Raw genomic sequence first — 25,431 nt, 5'->3', positions numbered from 1 at the left:
TTAATGGTTTGCATTATGGACTCAAATTTAGCTGCATGAGTCGCATATCCAGCTTTCAGGGCCAATGCCTTTAGAATCGGGTCATCAAAGTGTGTGTTGAAATTGCTAGCAACATGTCGAAGGCAATATCGATGAAATACCCGTTCTGTTCCATCCTGACCTCTAGGCCACTCTCGAATGGCACATTTGATACCTTTATGTCGATCAGAAATAATGCAAATGCCCTGGTTAGGTATGACATGCTCTATCGAAGTCCTTAGACACTCTAAAAACCACCCCAACTAGCCCCTGACTCTTTGTCCACAACAGCGAAGGCAAGAGGTAAAACCTTTTGGTTAGCATCGGTTGTCATTGCAATCATCAATACCCCTTTGTATTTACCATACAAATGAGTCCCATCAATACTGATCACCGGCCTGCAATATTGGAATGCAGCAATGCATGGAGCGAATGCCCAATATACATAGCGCAGTAACGCAGTACCTTCGACTGGCCTAGGTATGGTGTGATAGTTGTACTGGTACCCGAATCCTGATCCAAGTATGCCAATAACAACTTTCGCAACCTTTGGTAAGACTCCTCCCAATCCCCAAATATCTTAGCAATTGCCTTTTGTTTTGCATCCCATACTTTATAGTAAGAAAGCTCATGATTATACTTAGTATGTATGATCTCCCAGAGCTCATCAATACGAGCAGTGTGCTTTTTTCGCAATTTTTCCACAATTTCTGATGCAACAAAATTAGAATCCATCATTCTACCGTCTCTACGCAAGCCAAAGGGTATACAAGTGTGTGGACCCACATAAGACGTGACCATCCACAGACCATTAAGTTTAGCCTTCATATATGCCCCAACGTACCACTTGCAATTGTCGTCAACACATGCAGCGCACAATTTAGTTGGGGTCGACCTTCGGATTCTAAAATTTCTATTATGACTTGCTGCGTATATTGTCAATGCACGCTTCACCGCCTGTTTATTTGCAAAAGTCAATCCTTTACAAAAATTCATCCCATCTTCCCAAGTAGAAACAAATGGTATCTGAAGACGTGAAGGATCAACCATATTTTCCCAAGTATTTTCGTAGAATGACTCAGCAGGAGGTCTGTAAGTTGTGGTCGTATTTGTATCATGGTGGATGCCAATATCATCGTCTGCAACACCTTCATCGTGGTACTCCATATTTTCCTCTTCAAAATTCGGAACGACTTCGTGGTCATCTACATCGATCTCAAAGTCGCCTCGCTCAACCATCTCTTCGAACTCATCTACACCATCACTATTTTCACCATCATTCACAGCAGGATTTTCGTCTTCGTCTTCTCTTCCTCTTCTAAATGTGTTTCTTGAGGATGGAGGGTTTCACCAATATTGGCAACATTACCTTGAAATGGGAGCATATAACCGCCCACAACATGATCTTCATCTTCGTCTTCCTCCTCTAAATGTGTCTCTTGAGGATGGAGGGTTTCACCATATTGCCAACATGATCTTGAAATGGGAGCATATAACCTCCCATTGAAGAATTCATTGTATACCCTCCCATTGAAGAATCCATTGTATACCCACCCATTGTATACCCTCCCATTGTAGTGCATCCATCATCTAGGGTTGTAAATTGTAAAGACGTAGTTGTTTCTTGCACCACCTCATTATCAACTTCTGCACTTGCCTCCAAACTTACGTACAACTCAGCAGCATTTACTTGGGGCATTTTCTGTATCCTATTAAACATCATCTTTACATGTTTGTCTTCTTTGATGCCATATACCCGTAATTTATCCGTTCATGAAGGACTTCTTGTGGGTAACGATAAATAATCTTGATATCATACCAAGCACGATTCAAATTCAATTCGCCCATGATTTTGCTCTTCAAATCATTCAACGTCTTCAACTTACGACGTACCATCATGTAGTAGCATTGGATACCAGGCCCTCTAAACGGGATTCCATCAATCTCATCAGGATTATCAAGGGGTCCACCGAAGTATACATTTATATCAATATTCTTCAAAGATTGTGAACCTATTAAAAAGTCAAGTATAGTATGTTAGTGACATATTTTATCTCTTTCATTTAACATCAATTACAAAACTTTTTCTATCTACTCAAAATACAAAAATTACAACTTCTCACGCCACAATTGCATACACTCACCCCACATCACATACAATTCTACTGGCGCAATCATTATCATTTCGTACTCAAACAATGAAAAAACTAAAGACAAAACTCACCCCTATTACAAAATTTTAACTAAGCTCTAACAAAAATATAAATAAAAATATCAAACCAAACAACAAAAGTAATGAGGATGTGCAAATGAATGAGTGCAATTATGTAACATCATTATTCCATATATAATTTCAATTTTTAGGTATATTAGAGTCTAATTCTAATTGGGTCCAAGAAAAATACAACTCTAGCCCCCTCCATCAAATCTGCCCAAATGAACAAGTTATTGATTATTTAGTTGTTAAAGAAATGTAATATTTTTTTTTACTTATTACAAATAGGACATGAAAGTTGCATTATGTCCATTTTCCTTTGATCAACTTATTAATTATTTAAAATATATCATTATTACTAATATTTTTTACTTTATTTTTCACATAAAGTAAAATCTTATGATTATCGATTCGATTCTATGATTTACTCTATAAGGACCTCTTCTAGGTCCTGTTTAGGATCTCAATTTTAATAACCTTGGTTTTACTTCTAAATTACAAATATCTACTAGAAACATATTCATATAGATAATGTTTAATAGATCATGTTTAGGATCTCAATTCTAATTTATTCATAAATGTTTTTTTCATTATAAATATCTACTACAAAGGTATTCATATAGCTACGAAAACATTTGAAAAAGATCCAAAAAAAAAATAATAATAATAATTGACCAATTAATTGAATCTTAGAGGGATATTTTTTTGTCTTTAAAGTATTAAAATGGCTATTTGGATAAATTTTTTTTTTTTTTTGTAATTTAGTAATAAACAAAACATATTATAACGTTTGACATAGCAAATATTATTTTTAATAATTTCATTGCTAGATTAGTTGTTATTATAACGTTTGACTAAAATAAACAAATAATTATACTATTTATAAAAAGTATTGAATTTTACTTAAGTTAAAATATTTTTGTATTAATGAAATAACATAGAGCAGAGGGGTTCATAAGACATTACAAAAAAAAAAAAAATCAATTATACATTTAAAGTGCTACATATATATATATATATATATATATATATTAACTGGTTACTACGAACAAATATTTTTATTACGAAATGTCATGACAAATTCAATACAAGCAAAACTTTCTAAAACAGTTATACATATATTAAACAACCAACAAGAGAGTGAGGAGACCCTTACCTGACATGAGGATGTGCAAATGCACTATTGGATTGTATGAGAGTGAGAGGGAGACTACAATGATCAGTTTGTATGAGAGTTTAGAGGGAAGTATTGTTCTGCTCTGTAGAATGAGTATGAGAGTTGAGAGAGGAGTAATGCAGAGTAAGAGAGGATGAGTTGAGAGAGAAGCAATTATTGTTGGAGTTTCAGCCAAGTGACATAAAGAAGTCACGGGCCAGCTACTGTGAATTGTTCATGCCAGAGAATAAAGCAAAACTGTGAAGACTACTCCAGGCCAGCTAGTGTGCATATAAAAAGGGCTGAGGGCTGCCTGTCAGTGACATGACCGGATGGGACCGGACGTTGTAGGGTGTAGACAGATCTCGAGTTTCTGAGACTCGAGATCTACATGGCAGCCAGGTGGCATCCACACAGATCTCGAGTTTCTGAGACTCGAGATCTATGTGGATGCCACCTGGCTGCCATGTAGATCTCGAGTCTCAGAAACTCGAGATCTGTGTGGATGCCACCTGGCATCAGGCCACGTCAAACCATAAAAACCGAGCTTTAGAGGGTCGAGGTATGACGTGGAAGTCGAGTCTCTGACGCTCGAGGTGTTACTAAATTAAATAGTTTCCAAACCGGGCCAACTAACTAAATAGTTAGAGAAAAAAAAATACTTACCTATTTCCACCTATTTCGCTGGTTATAGACTTAGAATTTATAAATTTTTTTTTTATTGGACCTCGAGTGTTAGAAACTCGATTTTTATGCCAATATCTAGCCTCTCAAACTCGAGGTGCTACTAAATAATATAGTTTCAAAACTGAAACTACTAACTAGATAGTTTGAGAAAAAAAAATAGTTAGCTATTTTGGCCTGTGAGTGTTAACTGAAATATTGAGACGTATAATTTCCCAAAACTAAAAAGTTTGGAAGGTTGGGTACGGAACCACTTGGGGTTGGTTTGGGATTTGATGTGCGTTACATACGTGTGTTCCATACATTTGGACGGTGACAGGCTATCAGCAAAGCAAATTAGTGTCTCTCCGTGAAGAAAGAAAAAATCTCCTACAAATTAGTATTACACGATTTTTTTTTTGTCACAATTGTGATGTGATAAAATATAATTATTAAAAAAACAATTGTAAGCTCATTTTTTATTTGTAAATGATAGTTTAAAAGATAATTATTTATAGTCCGTCCAAATTATAATAAAACTTCGTAGAATAATTTGTGAACTTAAAGCCATTCTCTATTAATTAGTGCTTATTTGCAAGGACGAAAAAATATATCCTATTCTGAGTGTATGTTTTTTCTCCCTCATAATGAATAGACCCATCAATTATGAGAAATTTCTATTAATTGGCAACGAAAAAATATACCCTTTTTTTCTCACTCACAATTGGTAGACCCATCAATTCTGAAAAAGAAGAAGCATATACGCTATGCAAAGAATATCTTTTGTCCACAAGGATGGAGTAGACACGGATGAACTATTTGGGGATGGGGATTGATTTCACGGATTACGTCATAAGATATGATAAGAACTTTTTAGATTCGTGAAAAGAATGACTACTTTTATGATGACTTATGATTCACGATGCACTCTTTACATTATATAATAATAATAATAATAATAATAATAATAATATATAATAACATTTGATCTTTGTGAACAATGTGAAGGGTGTTTTACAATTACACACTATCCAAATAAAGTTGTTCGTACAAATTTAATGAATTATTAACATTTTTTTTTTCTTTTTGGACATTTGAGTTTAAGTTCAATAAATTGAGGGATGTAAAAGTAACTTTAAAAGTCTTTTCAATCCATTTATAATAATTGCCACAAAACTTATGTTTCATAAGAAAAGAGAGGAATAAATAAATATGGATAGTTTTTATTTCATACCGGTTTGTTGTATACAATCATAAACACACATTTTTTTGCATTGAAATTTTTTGATTCATAATAATATTTGTCCCCAAAGTTTAGGGGATGCTTCATAGGCAGGAAGAGTGGAATAATATGACTATTCTTATACAACTTATAAATAAATCTGGACAATGTTTATTTTATATTGGTTGTTGTATATAATTGTAAACACACTTTTTTTCCGCAATTTATTATTATTTTTTTTTAACTGAAGTTACTAGGATTTACTCTAAATATTTATTGGTAAAACTTATTACACACTAGTGTGTAATACATACAAGTAATCATGTGCAAACTCTTGGACACATGTTGCTTTTTTTACTGCTACATAACCCATTATGCAATAATTGATACATACCAGTATACAAGAGAAGTGTAGAACATTTCCCCAATACTAAAATCTAGAATTTAATTTAGGAAATCATAAGTACAATTTTAGTGTTATCTATACTACTATTTAAGGAGTTTTTCTTACTTGAAATTTTTAAATTTAATACCCAAAATACCCTCAAATTTACCAATTTGTAAAGCTTAAATAATAGTAGAATTAAATATGTAAAATTATTAATTTAAAAACTCATAAATTTTAATTAAATATACACTTATGTGGATATAATCTGCCTAATATTTATTATGTCTTAATCTAGACAACTCACACACTGACTGGACCCTTATCTACATATATATATATGATGTACCTACCAAAAGTACCCAATCAGTATATCTTTTTTTTTTTTTCTTTTTTTTTTCTTCACTGTGTATCCTTAAAACTTTCAATCAGAAATTAATTACTGTTCGCAATGGATGGACCCTAGAGGGGTAAATCGTTGGCCAAGGGAGTTTGTTCAAAGTGCAGGTACTTGAAATCGAATTGAAGAGCACACCTAAGCGAACCTAAGACAAACACTTTGAGACTAAGTACCCAACCACTTGACCCACCTGACTTCCCAATCAGTATATCATTTATTTAACTTTTCCTTCTTTCTGAATGGCGAATGGTCTTACATTTTAGTGATGATGCTGACGCTAATGATTGTGACCCAAATCTTGTTGTTATAAAGTTATAAAGTTGCTTATAGCTATAGAACACTAAGCTTATTTCCTTTAATTTATTTAATTTTTTAGCTTTTTTTTTATATTATTTACGGATTTTATTATACCTTTTTATGCTATTTATATTCATATTATACTATTTAACTAACTTTTAATTATTTTTTCTAGACTTTTTTTAAAAAAAAATTGATAAGACATTGGACTCCTTTTTTTCTATTTCTATATATATTCATTTCAATTCTTTTCGTCCCCTGTTTTTCTCACTCATACACACACCATAAAAACAAACAAAATAGAACAAAACAAACCAACATTTTAAAACTACCATCAGCAAAAGCAAAAAGAGCGTCCAGCCACACTCTTCTCTTTCTATCATCTCAATCCAAGCAATTCTTCAAAATTCACGCAAACTTTTTTCACTTTCTTTGATTTCATTGTTCTCAATTGAATTGAATTCAAATTCAATTCAATTCTTATGATCACAAAACAACAACAAACAACACAAAAAAAAAATGAGACAAATAAGCAACAGCCATGCTTGGGAATGGAGGTACTGGAATTTTATCTGAGACTTGCAATAAATGAGAGAGAAGGACACAATTGACCAATCACACAATTGACCAATTCACGATGCACCCTCTACATAATAATAATAATAATAATAATAATAATACGGTAGATAATAACATTATCTAATCAGCTTTTGGCCTTTTTGATCTTTGTGAAGGGTGTTTTAAAAGAGTAGTTCTTTTAAAATTACACACTATCCAAATAAAGTTGTTCGTACAAATTTAATGAATTATTAACATTTTTTTTTCCTTTTGGACATTTGAGTTTAATTTCAATATATTGAAGGATGTAAAGTAACTTTAAAAGTCTTTTCAATCCATTTATAATATTTGTCCACAAAACTTAGAGGATGTTTCATAAGAAGAGTGAGGAATAATTTGACTGTTTTTATACTACTTATAAATAAATATAGATAATGTTTATTTCATTTTTGTTATATACAATTGTAAACACATATTTTGTGCACCGAAATTTTTATAATATTTGTCCCCAAAGTTTAGGGGATGCTTCACAGGCAAAAAGAGTGAAATAATATGACTATTCTATACAACTTATAAATAACTATGGAGAATGTTTATTTTATACTAGTTGTTGTATATAATTGTAAACACAAATATTTTTGTGCAAAATTTTTTTGAATTGACGTCACTAAGATTTTCTCTATAAATATTTATGGATAAAACTTATTACACACTAGTGTGTAATGCATACAAGTGATTATGTGCATTGCACATAACCCGTAGACACTTATGTAGCAAAACTTATCCCTAACATTAATATCCAAAATTTAATTTAGGAAATTTTGAGTACAATTTTAGTGTTATTATCACTTATGTGGATATACACTGCCTAATATTTATTATGTCTTCATCAAAAATAAAAAAAATTATTATGTCTTACTTTTTTTTGAGAAAGATTATGTCTTAATCTAGACGACTCACTCATTGACAGAACTCTTATGTCTTATCCACGTATACCTACAAAAACTACCCAATCACGATATCATTTATTTAACTTTTCCTTCTTTTCCTAATGGTCTTGCATTTCAGTGATAATGCTGACGCTAATGATTGTGACCCAAATGTTCCTGATAAAGTTATAGGACCTCCTCTTATCTTATCTTATGAGTTTTGGATGAATTTATTTCTTTGATTTATTTAATTTTTAGCTTCTTTTTAATACTGTTTATAGGTTTTATTATATATTTTTTTTGCTATTTATAAGATATTGTTTATAAATTTCACTGTATTTTTATTATACGATTTAACTAACTTTTAGTTCTATTTTCTGCACACAATTTTTTCAGTTTTAACTATATACTGCTCCGAACCTTAGTTTGTTTCTATATATGTTCGTTTCATCCTCTGTTGTTCTATCATACGCCCACGCCATAAAAACAAAACAGAACAAAACAAACCAACATTTTAGAACTACCATTTGCAGAAGCGAAAATAGCGTCCAACCACACTCTTCTCTTTCCGTCACCTCAGTCCAAGCACTTCTTCAAAATTCACGCAAACCTTTTTAACTTTCTTTGATTTCATTGTTCTCAATTGGATTGAATTCAAATTCAATTCTTATGATCACAAAACAACAACAACAACAACACAGAGAGAGAAAAAAAAGGAGACAAAAGCATAAGCAACAACCATGCTTGGGAATGGAGTTATTGGGATTTTATCTGAGACTTGCAACAAATGGGAGAGAAGGACACCACTGACCCCATCACACTGTGCTCGACTTTTACACAGTGGACGAGGAGGTACAGCAACTGGGGTTGCTCGCATTATTGTGCAGCCATCAACAAAGCGCATCTATCACGATTCCCAGTACGAGGATGTTGGGTGTCAAATTTCAGATGACTTGTCACAATGCGGTCTTGTCGTGGGTGTTAAACAACCTCAGGTAACTGTTTGTTTCTGAAGAAAAAAAAAGAACCCATTTGGCTAATGTATAATTATGCCAGTTTTTATCTAAATTTTGCAAGTTTGGATTATTGTTTGGTTTAGTTGGAGATGATTCTTCCTGATAGAGCTTATGCCTTCTTCTCTCATACACACAAGGCCCAAAAAGAAAACATGCTTTTACTAGATAAGGTAATCTCCTATGAATATCTATTTCTAAAAGTAGAATCTACTTTACATAACTCTTACTTTTGCGGAATCTAGAGGAGAGTCTCCTTTGAATATCTATTTGTAAAATGTGAAATCTACTGTACAAAACTCTTATGAATATCTATCTATCTGTAAAAGGGAGAATCTACTTTACAAAACTGTCACTTTTGCGGAATCTAGAGGAGATACTCCTAAGAATATCTGTTTGTAAAGGTAGAATCTGCTGTACAAAACTCTCACTTTTGTGGAATCGAGAGGAGAAAATCTAATGCGTATTGGGTATATATAATAACCCTCTCACATGGTTCATATTGATGTGAGAGGGTGGTTACATATGCCTGAATCCTGATACACCATATACCATCTTGTCTAGGAAAGGTGACAATTGCTTATACTGACTCTCCTTTTACACACTCACATGTTATGTAGATACTAAATGAAAGGGTGTCATTATATGATTACGAGCTTATTGTTGGGGATCATGGGAAAAGGTTGCTTGCATTTGGAAAATATGCCGGTAGAGCTGGATTAATTGACTTCCTACACGGTTTGGGACAGAGTATGTTTTCATTACCTTTTCCAAATGTTGCAGCGTTGGAATTTTCTGTTGTTTTGAGAATGCCTTGCTCCGTTGCCATTAAAATCCTCCGTTTTAATTGATTAAAGAAGGCTGTGGGCTATAATTTGAAATTTCCTATGTCATATATATCCGACCTTAGAAACAGCTAGCACGTGCTCTAAATTTATTTATATGATCTCATTTAGTTTATGTTGAATTTTGACCAAAACTTTCTTTCAACAGGATATCTAAGCCTTGGATATTCAACACCTTTCCTCTCACTAGGTGCATCTTACATGTATCCTTCCTTGGCTGCTGCCAAGGCTGCTGTAATTTCAATTGGTGAAGAAATAGCAACTCATGGACTGCCGCCAGGAATCTGTCCATTGGTCTTTATATTCACTGGCTCAGGAAATGGTACTATGAACATTACAAGTGGCTCTCCTTTTTGGTGCATCCATACTGTTTCTATTGAAAATTAGAAGTTTCTCTATCATTGAAATGGATTGCGGGGTATACACTTAGTTTGCATGATGATATGTAAAGTTCTCCTAAGTACTATTGATCATAACTTCTAAATACAAATATCAACACATTTTGGTTTTTGTATTCATATGATATGTTGAAATACTTTTTATTCCTATTTATGTTACCAACTTTTGTAAGTGATTTTATTTGTAAAACTCTATTATATTTGATTTTTACATCACACTTTTAATTATCTTTTACATATTTTCTTTTGTAGTTTCTCTGGGCGCACAAGAGATATTTAAGCTTCTTCCTCACACTTTTGTGGAACCAAGTCAACTTCTGGAGCTATTTGGGGTGGTAAGTTTCCAGCATCATATTTGTTGTTAAAAATGTTCATCTAATTGTGCAGCATAGGCAGGATTGCATAAGCCCACGGTTCATTTCATGAAACTTTACAATGTGAATCCCTATTGCTCCTGACTCACCTCTTTATGTTGACCCTATACTGAAGTAAATAATGCATCCAAACCTTGTTTCCTCAAGGTGTAGGATCAGAGAGTTGACTGGATTCGATGTTTAGCTTTAGCTGTTTCTTTTTCTTCCCTGACCCCAGAACGAGGCGTGGTCCAAGCACTGGCCAAAATGAAGGTCAAGCAGGGTTTTCGAGAGATTAAATTTGGGAATTGTTTACAAATCTATCACCAGTAAAGGAAACAATATCCTCTGTATCGTTTTCTTATGAACTTTCTGAAATATTATCTATCAGATTCTGGTTGACAAACTTCTCCTTTGATTTCTCTATTCCTATGGTCTGCAGACAAGGCATCTGCACTTCAAACATATTGTCTACCTGTACATATATTGTCACTAAAATGAGTCCAGAAAATTATACTAAGTAATCAGTAAAACTAGCATGATATTATGTTTAAATGCTGGAATTTGTTATTCGTCTAATTATTGATTTAGACTACATTGAATCTAACTATATACACAGTAGAAACTTCCATGTTTATAGATAGTAGAACATATGATAAAAAAGAGAGAAGAAGGACATGGATGGTTTATATAAAAATTTTCAACATCAAATGAAAGTATCTTCGCATTTCTGCTTCATCTTGTCAACTACTTTGCAAGGCTTGGGAGGGCTTTGGCATGATGTCCTAAATATATGAGCTAGCAGTTACCATATTTGTTTTCTGGAAGTTGCAGTAACCATCAAAGGTCAACTGTCACAAGTTGATTATTGTTTTTAGTTTTTGTTGGAAATTGAAGAAATCAGTCCAAATGAAGAGGAGTAATTAAAGGTGCATGTTTCATGAAACCTTCTGTAGGGTATGAAGAATATGGGTAATAATTTGGATATTAATTATAAATATCAATAAATATTCTTATCTGAAATCCAGAAAATAGCCAGTAAGAAAAAGAAGACAGAGAAGACTCTATTTCTAACTAGTTCGTTTTGATTAGGGTGGCACAAAGTCTTGGGCCCCAACACCCTCTACACTAACCTTGGTGCAAATTTTAATTTGAAATTCATTTTTATTCTGAATTTTAATCTTGGCTGTCTTTTTAATTTGATCAATTCATTCTGACACTTATTTTTAAGCATAAAAAATATTGAAAATTTTCTTTTTGATCAGGGTAGGGATCTCAATCAACCTGCACGGACGTCAAAGAGAGTTTTCCAAGTTTATGGTTCTGTTGTAACTTGTCAAGACATGGTTGAACATAGAGATGCCACAAAAGTGTTTGACAAAGTGAGTTACAGACTTTTTTTTTGGGGGGGAGGGGCACTGGGGAGGGGTTTCTTCAATCTGATTTCTTATTTATCATTCTAATCTTTTTATCTATCCACCTCATGTATGAAATTTCAATGACACGATCACATTGTTGCATGACAAATAGATATGAAGTACATGTGATATGAAGCTACTACACTTATCTCATCTTTGCACATATCAGATAATACCAAAACAAGTGCAGTAACAAATTAAAACCCAATGTAAATTATTTTTTGCACAATGAGAGCACAACAAGATTTACATGGAAGAGTTTTTAATGTGCTGGTGAAAATAATGATAGTCACACATTTTAGTAATAATAGTCACCACAAAGTTTTCTCTATCCCACTGTAACTTCATATAATAATTTTGAGAAGAAGAAGAAGAAGTAGAAGATGAAGAATAAGAAAAGAATAAAAAGGCAAGCTAGTCTGGAAAAGCAATGTAGCATCATTTTTATTAGATTTAAAAAAAAAAAAGATAGATTTAATTTAAAATGGCTCATTTGACTTGGAATAAGCCTTTCTCTGTAAAAGAAGGAAATATCAGTTCATTCCTATAACCCATCTATGATAAGAGTATTTAATCAGTAATATCAACAAATTGCAGAGCCAAAAGAATATATATATATATATATATATGAATTGAAATTATAAATAAATAAAAAATAAAAAATAAAAAAGCCAAGAGTCATGTATTGGTTGGCACCTCTTCCCCCCCCAAAAAAAAAAATCTTTTGATGAATTTGGTTGGAATAATGGAAAGGGATATTAATCAATATAATATTATTCATTATATAGAAACTTTGCATTAATTATCCCTAGATAAAGCTGTCATGGTTCTTGTGAAATTTTTTTACTTGTTCTTGAATGATTCCTCTTTGTCTGAAGTGGCTATTAATCTAGCTATGTCTGTCACAGCTCAAGCTTGTTTTCAATCAAAGACTTTGGCCTCATGTTTGAAGCATTCTTTTTGAAGTAGATTATCTTGAGAAATGCAACTAATTTCATTAGGACATGTTGCAGAGAGAACTATCTTACCTCACTGTACTTAATCTTGGAGTGCAAGCTTATCATTGTAGATTACATATCTTTCCTGAATTTTGGGCTATTTTTAAGAGGACCTACCTTCTTTAACTTCATGCAAGCTTCTATGCCCGCTATTTAATCTTGATTGAATGTTATGCATTTGCATCTTGAATGTTGGCTGAATCAATAAAGACTTCGAACAAACTTTTCAGTATTAGCTTTTCTCTGCCATTCTATCCTATCTAAAGCTCTATGTCAGCTCCTTAAGTAATATTTCCTTTTTGACTCTACTAGTGTTATATGCATCAAATTCGGTTTGGTTGTAAAATTGGGACTGCTGTGTTTTCTCTTGAAGGGAATATTGTAATGCTAAGTAGATATGACTAATGAGGACCCTAAGGCTTTGTGTACTTTTTGTGTCCCATGCATCTACCTGGTGAGAATTAAAAACTTCCTAGTCTTTTAGATCCTCATTCCTAAGATTAGTTTTGGTTGCTTAAGCCTTTCATCAAAAGGATCTCTGAAAAGTAAGATACCATTAGGATATGCAGTAAGATGACAAAAGCATCATATATAAATCCTCATGAAGAAATACCAATTAATAGCAGTTCTCCTGTACTCATGTCTTGACATGAAAGAATAAAGTTTCCACTATCACTAGCATGGAGTCTGTTTCCACCAAGGTAAATTATCTAGTCTTGCAACCCATATTTCATTTTCTCTACTTTGATACCTTTTCTATTATCCACCACTCTTTGGTCCAATGACATTGAAAACAGGCTTCTTGATGCCTATACCAAGGCCAAAAGTATTAATCATATATTTGACTTAGGTTTGATGGCTATAATGTCTTCATTTTGGATTCTTTCAGGGTTTGAAAGTAATATATATTCGGTTGTAAGTGAAAGCATTGATGCCCTTGTGAATAAATGAAGGGAAAATAGAAAAACAAAACAAAGAAGAGGGGATTATAGTTGGTGAATTTTCCATGGTCATTCTACTTTTCTTATCAGTCCTTGACATAATTGAGATTGTGACTCTCTTAAAGCATAATATACTACTCACTCTAACATTTTATCTTATTAGAGGTAGACACTTACAAAAAAAATCTTATTTTTCAGGCTGACTACTATGCACATCCAGAACACTACAATCCTATTTTCCATGAAAAAGTAGCTCCATATGCATCTGTAATTGGTGTGTAGTCCCCTTTCCTACAAATATATTGGTGCAAATTATATGCTATTGCTTTTGCTTATTATTAGTTAAAACTTGATTTAGGATTTTTGACTGCTATTAAGTTGTTAATTATCTTTCAAATATACTTTTGTTAGTGAACTGCATGTATTGGGAGGAAAGATTTCCTCGGTTGTTGAGTACCAAGCAAATTCAAGATCTCATGAGGAAAGGATGTCCACTTGTTGGAGTCTCTGACATAACTTGTGATATTGGGGGTTCCATTGAGTTTGTTAACCAAACAACATCAATTGACTCACCCTTTTTTAGGTATTTGTTTTTTCTTTTATAGTAAATTTCCTCTTTCATGCATTTTTATGTGTGTTTTCTTTTCTTCTAGACATTGTATGCCATATACTTGTAAATATCTGTGCTGTACAGTCAATGTAGACACAAGTAAAGCAAAAAAGGTGGACACAGTCCAAAAGATCATAATTCATAGGCTTTGGTAGCTTAGACGCCCTGGAAGAATGAAACTAGAATTGGTGTCTCCTTTTGCTGTCTTCCCTTCTCTAATCGCTAGGGTAACAGTTTGGAAAATGGGTGAAACAAGTGCAGAATGTTGCTATCAAGTGGCAAAGAATGATGAATCATTTGTAAGCCTTCATGATTTATTCTAATCTACAAACTAACAGATAGTCGACTACCATCTAGCCAACATAACTCCTGCTGTATCAGTTTATTGCATAAAAGCAAGAATTTGATTTTTCAAAAAGGGAGGGTTTCTCTTTGAAGTGTCCAAATCAATAAAAAATATTAAATGCTCATAAAACAAAAAAGATAAATTACATAAATAAGATCACTGCCAGTTTTGTAACCAAAATCTATCTGAAAAAAATACCAGGGGAGTATCTATAGACTATAAAATATAGTTGTTAACTCACAAGTACAGTGTCCATTAGTATCCTAGCTGCAATTTACTAAGCAAGTCAAATTCGAGGCTCTGATATAAAGTAAATATATGTAGATGTGATCTTAATATGATTTGAGGGTAGGAGGAAAAGGAGGCAGCAGACAAGGAAATGTTGTTGATTGGAGATTGGAAGGAAATCATCATTTTACTAAGAAGAGGCAATTGCTCCAGAACACCCTTATCCTATTATCCATACACTTATCCTGTAGAAGATCAAGACATTTGCAAGAAATTATCACATACGATTTCTAATGCTGCTTTCAGCCTATAGTTATTATTGAACTTTTACAAAATTTTCATTAAACCTATTCCTTTTCCCCCATAATTTCTAAAGCTTTTTAAAATCAAGTATGATTTTCTGATAAGTATAATATTAGGAAAACCTTCCCCACCTAAAAAGAGAGGAAATTTGAGAGTATGGAATGCCGTGCATTGTGCACAAGTTTTTTTTAGAAGTTAGTTATATGTATTGAACAGTTAAGATTACTCCAGATCCTGTTTCTACTGATGTTGGACATCCTGTTCATGTTTAGTTTTGTTTCACATGCTGGACTATCAATTTGCCATCTTCAATTGTAATTCTAACTACAAATATTCAACTCTAAAAGATTATTATCTGTGTTGAGGATATGTTCATTCATGGTCTCAGATACGATCCTTTAAATGATTCATATCATCATGACATGGAGGGTAATGGTGTGATATGTTCAGCTGTTGACATTCTTCCTACAGAGTTTGCAAAAGAGGTGAAATACTCTGATCCAAAAATTTCTTCTCTATTATATATAGATGTTTCCTTTGTGCATTATCTCCAGAAATATCTTGATGTCAACATTTAAATTTTTATGGTCTCAATTAACATGCCACTTAACTGTGGAAAGGCTTCTCAACATTTTGGAGACATACTATCCCAATTTGTTGGCTGTTTGGCTTCTGCAACAGATACTACAAATTTACCTGCACACTTAAGGAGAGCATGCATAGCTCATGGAGGAGCCCTTACGTCTTTGTATGAATATATTCCGCGTATGCAAAACTCTGATTCAGAGTAAGCTTCTTTCCATCTACGATTTGTAGCCTTTTCATTGGTACTATGTTTACATATGGGAAATAATTGGGGGGTCTGTAGAATTTAATCTCTGATTATAGAGCTCAAGAGCCTTGACTAAGAAGGGTACTCTGAAAATACTTGCTTTTCAATAAAAATACAAGTCCGTTGACTTGAAAAGATCTAAGTGTTAAGTTAAAGCTAAATAGAAACAAAATAGTGTCAAACTTGTAGGGAACTGAATTCATATTAAGGTCATAATTTATTATGTAAAAAAAAAAGTCCTAGACCAATAGGTCTCAAATGTATGCCTTAATTTTAAAACTATTTAGCTATCTACTTGTTTTTGCAAAAACATAACCTTAGAATATTGACTGCAGCTCTGAAGGTTCCCCTATCTCAATAATCTTAGGAAAAATTTGCTGTCTATTTTTTGTTAAAAACAATAGGCTATCTGAGAGGAGGCTTTCATTTGCATAAATTTTGAGCGCGATCTGTATGGTTTGGATGTATGGAGAGAGTAGGAAACTGAGCTTATTAGTATTAGACCTAATACACCTAAATAATATTGGAATAGACATGGTGTGTGTGTGTATAATTTTATCCTTTCAAGAAACAAATTAAATACAAAAAAGAAAAAGAAAAAGAAAAAAGCCTTAATCCCAAAGTTTTGGGGTTAGTATGGATCCTTAATAGGCTAGTGAAGGTCAGCTACATGTATTCCTATCCAATTTTATTCTATCTGAAGTTGTACCACTTGTTACTTTTTCAATTGACTATTCCTTGTTTACTAATTTTTTAATGTTATATTTGGTCTTCTTCCACTATTTGTCCTTCCCTCAACTGGAATCAACTCACTCTTTCTCTTTGATGCATTAATCGCCCTCCACTAAATATGACCAAACCAAACCATCTCAAGTGACTTTCCAGTCTCCCTCATTATTTCATCAATAACTCCTTTCTTTAAGCAAATTTCCTTATTTTGAATCATATCTTTCTTTGTATTTCCATTTGTTTATTTTAACATTCTCATTTCAGTTTTAATTACATTGATACCATTGTCTTTAAATTGGAATTTCAAGAATTTCAAAATGTTAACAAATGTTACTTGTATATTCCAATAATTTTCTAAGACTGAGTTTGAATAACTTTTAACAGAGAAGAATAAACCATTTTTTAAAAATCTTTTTATTGCAATTCCCCTTTTAAACTACAGCTAAAGTTCTATGTGCTTCCAATTCAATTGGCAAAAATTATTTTCAGATATATCCTAATGAGGATATAATAGAATGCAATAGTTGTCCGCCCTAACTTGTGAATTAAGTCCGTGCATTTGAGTGTCCAACAAAACTGCCTTTGGAAACTGATTTTTCTTACTGTGAAGTCAGTGTCTGTTCAGACGATTTTGCTTTTGTCTTTTGTGCAGATCTTATTCAGACCAGACCAATTGATTTGACATATAATTTGTATCATAATCCATGGAGAGATATATATGCACGTTCTAAGTTCTGTAAAATGTTTCTCATCCATTTTAGTTGTGATTCTGTCTTTTTCTAAATATTCATGAATTCTCTTTTTTGATTTTCAGGGAAATATCAGAAGATACAGAAAATTGCCACTCTTACAAGAAGAAGTACAGCATATTGGTAGGTTCTTCAGTTTAGTTTAGGTTTTTGGCTATTCATTCTATTTTTAATGCCAAATGTTAGTTCTTGGCTCATGCAAAATGGTGTTGGGTTCCAAAGTCATGTGAATTAGGTTAGATATCGGTTATATCATTCTAATAATTGCAGTTGTTAAAGTATCTCCTCATCTAAATTTCTGAACATAACTGGCAGGTATCTCTGAGTGGTCACTTATTTGATCAATTTCTGATAAATGAGGCCTTAGATATTATTGAAGCTGCAGGTGGCTCCTTCCACTCAGTTAAATGTCAAGTGGGTCAGAGTGTTAATGTCAAGTCATACTCAGAACTTGAAGTAAGTAGATTTTTATATTCCCATTTAGTTTGGAAGATCGAATTGGAACTTTGTTAATGGAATGTAACAAGTTTTCAAATTCCTTTTTCACTTTGTTTTACATTGTCAAGCGTGAGTTGTCTTTGAATTGCATTCCATTGTTGCATGTGAAATGTGTGAAATGTGGTTAAACTATTTACGAATGAATACCTCTTACTATTGTACTCAAAGATCCCAGGCTAAAGCTGAGCAATAGCTCATATCTGCCATTTGATTTGGTACCTTATTGATGCATAGAAAATTATAGCATAGTTTCTACTGTAACTGAAACAGCATAATAGCCACAGAAAATAGAGCACATCTATTTGAATTTTCCAGAACTCCACTGGCTTGAGAAAACCTTGAATCCTTATGTAATTTTATTGTAATAATCATCTTGATACCAAACTTTATTTCAGTTGAAAATTTATATAGTAAAGCTTGAAAAAACCCTGGTTTGTGTTGTACGCAAAATTAGGCTAGAATAATTAAAAAAGGAAAATTTGAGAAAATCTCTGAAATTAATATTTCTGTAAACATCCCAGAATTGACAGTACTCTTTTAAAACAAAAATTATAATAGGAGGAAAATTTTCCATAAATGGAAAAAAGCCAAAACAGAGGTCTAAACATTGGAAACTGGCCACATGGTTTACTTTCCAGTCATCAGATTTTATGCAATACTGGTGCCATGGATTTCTTTTCTACTTTTTTACTAACCACACTTTTATATTGGGACTTCTAGTTATATCAATTACTTTTTCTTTGATAGAATAAACAAATCAATTACTAATAGTATTGAACATTTGCAAAACTTCGAATGTATATGTTAAATCATTCAAGCACCAATATAAACATAGTTAAAATGAGTGAAGCCTAGCCTCATGGGCTGGTTTTTAATCTTATTCTAGTCCAGAATGTAAGAATATAAAGGGAAGCATCAAAGGAACCCACTAAATTTTCTCTATATAGATCAACTTAGCTTAAGTATCTATACTCAAAGATGCATCTTTCTCTTTCCTACTTCAGTTTATCAATCCTTTTTATTTTTGATTCCTACCCAAGAAAGTATTCATAGATTAAATATCTTCTTATAGAATTGTTTATTGTATTGGACAGGTTGGTGCTGATGATAGGGTAGTGCTGGATCAAATTATTGACTCTTTAACTTCTATAGCTAATCCAAATGAAACATCTGCGAATCAAGAAAAAAATAAGATGTCACTGAAGGTTGGTAAAGTCCAAGAGAGCGACATTAAGAAGGGACATAACACAGAAAGGAAGACTGCAGTTCTTATTCTTGGGGCAGGGCGTGTCTGCCAACCAGCTGCCGAGCTATTAGCATCATCTGGAAGGTTTTCATCTCACCAAGGGTATAAAGCATGCCTGGAAGATGATTCTGAAGGGCAGAATGATGTTCAAGTTATTGTTGGATCTCTCTACCTAAAGGATGCGGAAGAGGTATTACTGACCAAAAAGCTTTTACCTTTGTGCAAATATTAGCTTCATCAAATTCTGTAGAGTATAAATTTTTCAGCTATTGATTAAGGGGGAAAAAGTTTTCCAGTTTGATATACATGAATGCAATACTGGCATACATGTATGAATACTGTCTTAATACAATAGAGTGTATATACATGCATATTTATGTGTATTTTCATTGCATATAAACCATTTGATATTTATAGTGAAGGATTGGATGCAGATCATTGAAGGAATTCCTAATGCAACAGCCATTCAGCTTGATGTGATGGATCATGGAAATCTTTTTAAGTATGTTTCACAGGTAGGTTCTTTTCCATGGTAATTTTAAATAGTTATTTGGCCAATGTATCAGTCACCTACTGGATGAACTTTGATAAATGAGGCCTTTGATATTATTGAAGCTGCGGTGGCTCATGCATGCATGGTGACAGTTGTTGACATAAATCATTCTAATTTCACTACTTAGATATCTACTGTTTTCTCACTAGAATAAGTTACTTCCGTTTTCCTGAATAATTATCACATTTCATGGGCTTACATTGTCAATGTCTGTTGTTTCTTGCAGGTTGAAGTGGTCATAAGTTTACTCCCTGCTAGTTGTCACATTATTGTGGCAAATGCATGCATCGAGGTATATGGAACTGTCTCAATTTCATATCCTGTATCACAATTAAGAGTTAACACAGCTGGTTGTGACCTAATATTAAATCTGCTTCTAGCCCAAGCTCAACAGGTGAGGGATCACACCAGGAGCCTTGTGGCTCATGGCATTGCCCAGTTCTTCCCATGGGGAGAACCAAGGTTCAAATCCCCACTTCCCCACTTGTAAGCACAAGGAGAGAGAGAGAGAGAGAGAGAGAGAGAGAGAGAGTGTAGGATCACAATAATGGTGAACTTTGTGAAAATTCGGCAAGCAAATAACTGAATGTATGATTTATAAATTCTGAACTCAAGTCAATATGTGTTTCAGTAACAAGTTTATACCACATGTGAAAAAACAATATACGAATAAATTATTTTTATGCAGAATCAGCTCAACAATTAACAATCCAGTTAATCTACGAAAGTGAAATATGCTTTTTAACTGTAAAATCTGTGCAATGAATAATATGTAGAAGGCACCTGAGGAACTGTACCAATTAGTTAAGGACAAACTAAATCTGGGGAAAGGGGTTTTGAGATTTGATCTTAGACTTTAGCTGAAGAGATGATTTTCCTTCCAAGAAGAAATAATGTGGTTAAGAACCAAAAAGACTGAAAAATCCAGGTTGAAACAAGAGACAAATAGAGATATGTTGATTGTTTTATGGTATATTATGATCAACCAGGGTCAAAAGTAACAATTGGATTTCTCATTTACTAAATGCTGTCCATTACTTTTTCTTTCTTGCTAAGGAGATGATAATCTCTCTTTATGCAGCTTAAAAAGCATCTTGTTACTGCTAGCTACGTCGATGAGTCCATGTCCATGTTAAATGAAAAGGCAAGGAGTGCTGGTGTTACCATTCTGGGTGAGATGGGTCTGGACCCTGGAATAGGTAAATTAAACCCTTATACATGAAAGCCTAATACTTGAAATATAATTTTACAATATACTTCACCACAACCTTTCAGTTTTTGTAGAAGTTATTTATTTATTTATTTATTTTTTTTTTTTTTTACAATATGATTGATTCCAACTTTGGGAGATGGAGTCCTTGGGCCTGCTTTTTCTGTAACTTTTGTTGTTGATATGCCAGATCATATGATGGCAATGAAGATGATTAACGAAGCTCATGTTCGAAAGGGGATAATAAGGTCTTTCACTTCTTACTGTGGGGGGCTCCCATCCCCGGCTGCTGCAAACAACCCATTAGCATATAAATTCAGGTACTTGTTGGAATGACATGGATTTGAAACATTCATCTTCTAAGACTTTCCTGAAACTTGCCAAACATAAAAGTTCTTTTTGTTTTGGGGGTGGTGGGGAAGGGAGGGGGAGTAGAAACAGAATAGCTGATTAGAATGTTAAGTTAATAACTGAAAATTATTCTGGAAAAATATGTTAAATAATATTTTGAGGCTATTGACTGTGTGTAGATAAGAGAGACAAATCAGTTTACAATTGCGTTGTGAATGATGTATATTTATTTGTACCTCAAGTTACAAGTAAACTACCCTTCTTTTTCATGGACTAGGACCGATATTGGGTAATTCTACATGTGAACTACAATGCAACATTTAGGATCTCAATAACTGTGCTTGTACTTTTATCATGTTGCAAAAAATGATTCCCCGTGTTTAATTTACTGTTGAGATTGGTTTAGCAAAAAACAGAGAATTTTTAAGAAGATGCCTACTGTAATAGTAGACTCCAATGTTCTATCGCATTGAACTTTTCTATGGAGGAGATGTCCATGTTGGACATCAACAGTCTTGGGTGCATGTCTTACACTTTTCCACAGTAAAAAAATTTTGGTTTTCTTTTTCTTTTCTTTTTTTTTTTTTTTTTTTATTATTATTTTTTTTCTTTTTCTTTTCTTTTTTTTTTTTTTTTTATTATTATTATTTTTTATTTTTTATTATTATTATTTTTCTTATCATACTACCTAGACACTTCTCTGAGACTCTTAAGACATATAGTGGACACATTGGCATATTTTATTCAATGATGAAAGAATGTAATTTTATAAGAAGAAAACCCATAATATTCTTCTATATGAAGACCATTAAGGACTTGGGTTATCGTCCAAAAATTGAATAGGTGACATAATAAGTAAGGTGTAAAATGATGCACATGAGTGATGCAATGTTATGATTATATCCTCTAGTGTTTTCAAGAAAACTCAAAAGATATATTTATACCAGACAATTTTCTCCTAGGGCGCTTCCTTTCTCTTTGCAGGACATTTCGTGTAAATTTTACCTGCCTTCTCTCTTTGTTCTACCATTCTTTTGGTCATCATATTTCGCTCATCTTTTTTTCACTTTTACTTGCAAAATGAAGGGAAAGTCGTAGGATTTTCTGACACCTAAGCAGCAGAGATTTCTTTATGTTCTCTCATAAGCATCTATATCTGAAGTTTGCATTGAGCTTTCAGCCTCAAAGCAGTTGCTAATTGTCTTATCAACTATTTCAGTTGGAGTCCTGCAGGAGCTATTCGATCTGGGCGAAATCCTGCCACCTATAGATCTAATGGTGAAACTTTACATATTGATGGTAAGCTGTCAATGATAAAAAGAAGTGGTGAATCTGATTAACCACTGGGTATTAACCACTGGGTTATCATGTTACTGTCCTTTTTTGTTTCTTTTGGTACTTTTTTATATGCATGTCTCACATGCATTCGTCTAGTTTTTATTAGATGAATGACTTGATCTTTTTAATACTTGAAATATGGACATTCTTTCAACCTTCACTAAATAGTTCAATATTTGGTGTAACTGCATTCTGATATAGATTAGCTTTTCTGCTAGAAGGGTATATTAACTGTTGTAACGAATGTGAAAAATTACCATTTTCTCTATCTCTGAATTCACTGTTGCATTTTTTGTTACAAACTTGCAGGGGACAGTCTTTACGATTCAGTTGTGAGATTTCGGATACCTGATCTTCCAGCTTTTGCATTTGAGTGTCTTCCTAATCGTAATTCATTAGTATATGGGGAATTGTATGGAATCGGACATGAAGCATCAACCATCTTCCGTGGAACCCTTCGCTATGAAGGCATGAAATGTGTTTGGCTTTTGGGTTATAGTATTCTTAAGGCCAATGATCAGAACTTAATTGCCTAAAATTAGTTTCATTAGGAGAATAATCTAAGTTCTGTAAACTTAAATTTTATAAAGATTAATCTAAATATCGTAATCCTCAAATATTCTACTAATATAATGTCATTTGTTTTCCCCATAGTTGAAAATGGCGACAAATACTTAGTGTAGGAAAGTCTCAATAAAGGGTCGTATAAACTTTCAATAGATTTGTTTATGGAACTAAGACATTTTGTTTGTACAGGATTTGGTGAGATAATGGCAACACTTACAAGAATTGGTTTTTTTGATACCGAAGCTCATCCAATTCTTAAGGATGGAAAGAAACCGACATTCAGAACATTTTTGTTAGAACTTCTCAAAAGTGAAGATGTGGATGGACCTCTGATAGCGGAGAAGGACATCGCTGAAAGGATTGTCACACTTGGACATTGCAAAGAGCAAGGAGCTGCAGTAAAGGCAGCCAAAACTATCATGTAGGCCCTCAATAAATTTTTATTTTTTCATTTTTGTAGTTCTTTTTATGCTCAAGTTTACTAGAAAATGTAAACTAAGTGGCTATAATTTCTTTTTTGTGTTAATTAGATTTTTGGGATTTCATGAGGATGGAGAAATTCCTGCTTCTTGCCAGAGTGCATTTGATGTTACTTGTCTCCGCATGGAAGAACGTTTAGCCTACTCCAGCACAGAACAGGTACATTTCATATCTCTGAATTAAACCCACAGCAGCCTTCTTCAAAGTGCACTTTTGTTGTTACTTAACTACACATGTTATAATTTTTATGCGCAAATAATAAATTAACGTGGCTTATGTGATTAATGGTTAGGATATGGTGCTTTTGCATCACGAAGTGGAGGTAGATTTCCCAGATGGCCTAAGTGAGAAGCATAGTGCCACTTTATTGGAATTTGGGAGGACAAAGAATGGGAAAATGACCACTGCCATGGCTCTCACTGTGGGTATTCCAGCAGGCATTGGAGCTCTGGTACTTGTCATATATCTCTGTCCTTCACACCATGATTTGAGCTAGTGCTTTACCAAAATTTTGAGTTCTGTGTGTTGTTGCAGCTCTTACTAGAAAACAAGATCAAGTCAAGAGGTGTCTTAAGGCCTATTGAACCTGAAATATATGAGCCAGGTAATTGCAATGTATATGTACTTGTTTGGTTCTGGTTTTAGTACAACAGATGAAAATGACTGATAATTGAATTCCCTGGCTACCACTGGGTTAACTACAGAGATAATTAGTGCATGTATAATCTGACATTGCCTTATGAGGCTAGGTGAAACTTATCAAAAAATTATCATTTTGTATGTGGTGGCTAAATGTCACCCGGGTACATTGAGCATTTTGAACAACTGAGTACATATGTTTTGCTTTACTGCAGCACTGGATCGTTTAGAGGCCTATGGGTTCAAGTTGATGGAGAAGATTCAGTGACACAGATTATTACCTTGATTATCCTGTATTGATGCAGGTTTCAAACACTTCGTAAATTCAAAACCTAAACCAGACAATGATAGTGTAAATTTCATTGCAACTGCCAAATTTACTGTAATAAAACTGATTCAGGTGAAGCTATTGAAATCACAAAACCTCTGTAAATAGCAGATGTCAGGAAAGGATTGTATGATACCATTCTGGTACTGACAAACTTTCATGTGCTGGGTGATTTTGACTTCGCGTGTTTGTGCAGGCCATTAGGCCTTTGGTTAAACAAATCATTTGTCACTAAAAGCCACATCCCACTTTTACGTAGGAATGAGCAAAATAATGATCAATTAGTTGACATACTTGCCAAAACTTGTGTGATTCAAAATGAAATAGCACCGGGTGAGTGTAGCTGGATAGTACCTCCTCATACGCCGGGGAATGGGGGGTATCCATTTGAGCCCCCAGGGGGAGGTGAAGTATTTATTTTTTAATATTTGTAACCAGTTCAAAAAAAAGAAAAAAAGAAAAAAAGAAAAGAAAAAAAAGAGAGATGGAATAGCAGTAGGTTTAGTTAATGTCGTTACTCTTCTTTTGACATCAAGCCTTAAAAACCCAAATTTGTGGAAGGGTGAGATCAGGCTGCATATCTTGTCCCTTTTGTTTCTCCTCAACTCGCCTGTG

At 33.4% G+C, this 25,431-nt stretch overlaps 1 protein-coding gene across 1 annotated transcript; it reads left to right on the top strand.

The window, feature by feature from the left end:
• Positions 1-8,219: 8,219 nt before the first annotated feature.
• On the top strand, positions 8,220-24,997 carry LOC111987337 (alpha-aminoadipic semialdehyde synthase). The gene is made up of 24 exons (XM_024019044.2): positions 8,220-8,838; positions 8,943-9,029; positions 9,477-9,606; positions 9,850-10,023; positions 10,352-10,434; positions 11,718-11,834; positions 14,008-14,083; positions 14,221-14,392; positions 15,685-15,781; positions 15,917-16,083; positions 17,672-17,729; positions 17,922-18,062; positions 19,199-19,540; positions 19,785-19,865; positions 20,130-20,195; positions 20,985-21,102; positions 21,304-21,433; positions 22,684-22,763; positions 23,112-23,270; positions 23,559-23,790; positions 23,900-24,008; positions 24,142-24,300; positions 24,384-24,453; positions 24,704-24,997. Exons 1-24 carry the CDS (start codon positions 8,584-8,586, stop codon positions 24,754-24,756), a joined length of 3,156 nt encoding a protein of 1,051 aa, XP_023874812.1. The 5' UTR covers positions 8,220-8,583; the 3' UTR covers positions 24,757-24,997.
• The last annotated feature ends 434 nt before the right edge of the window (positions 24,998-25,431 follow it).

The sequence above is a fragment of the Quercus suber genome, unplaced genomic scaffold (assembly GCF_002906115.3).
Source record: "Quercus suber isolate HL8 unplaced genomic scaffold, Cork oak 2.0 scaffold_170, whole genome shotgun sequence".
In the NCBI taxonomy this organism is placed as follows: Eukaryota; Viridiplantae; Streptophyta; class Magnoliopsida; order Fagales; family Fagaceae; genus Quercus; species Quercus suber.
This window is presented reverse-complemented; position numbering and strand designations above follow the sequence as displayed.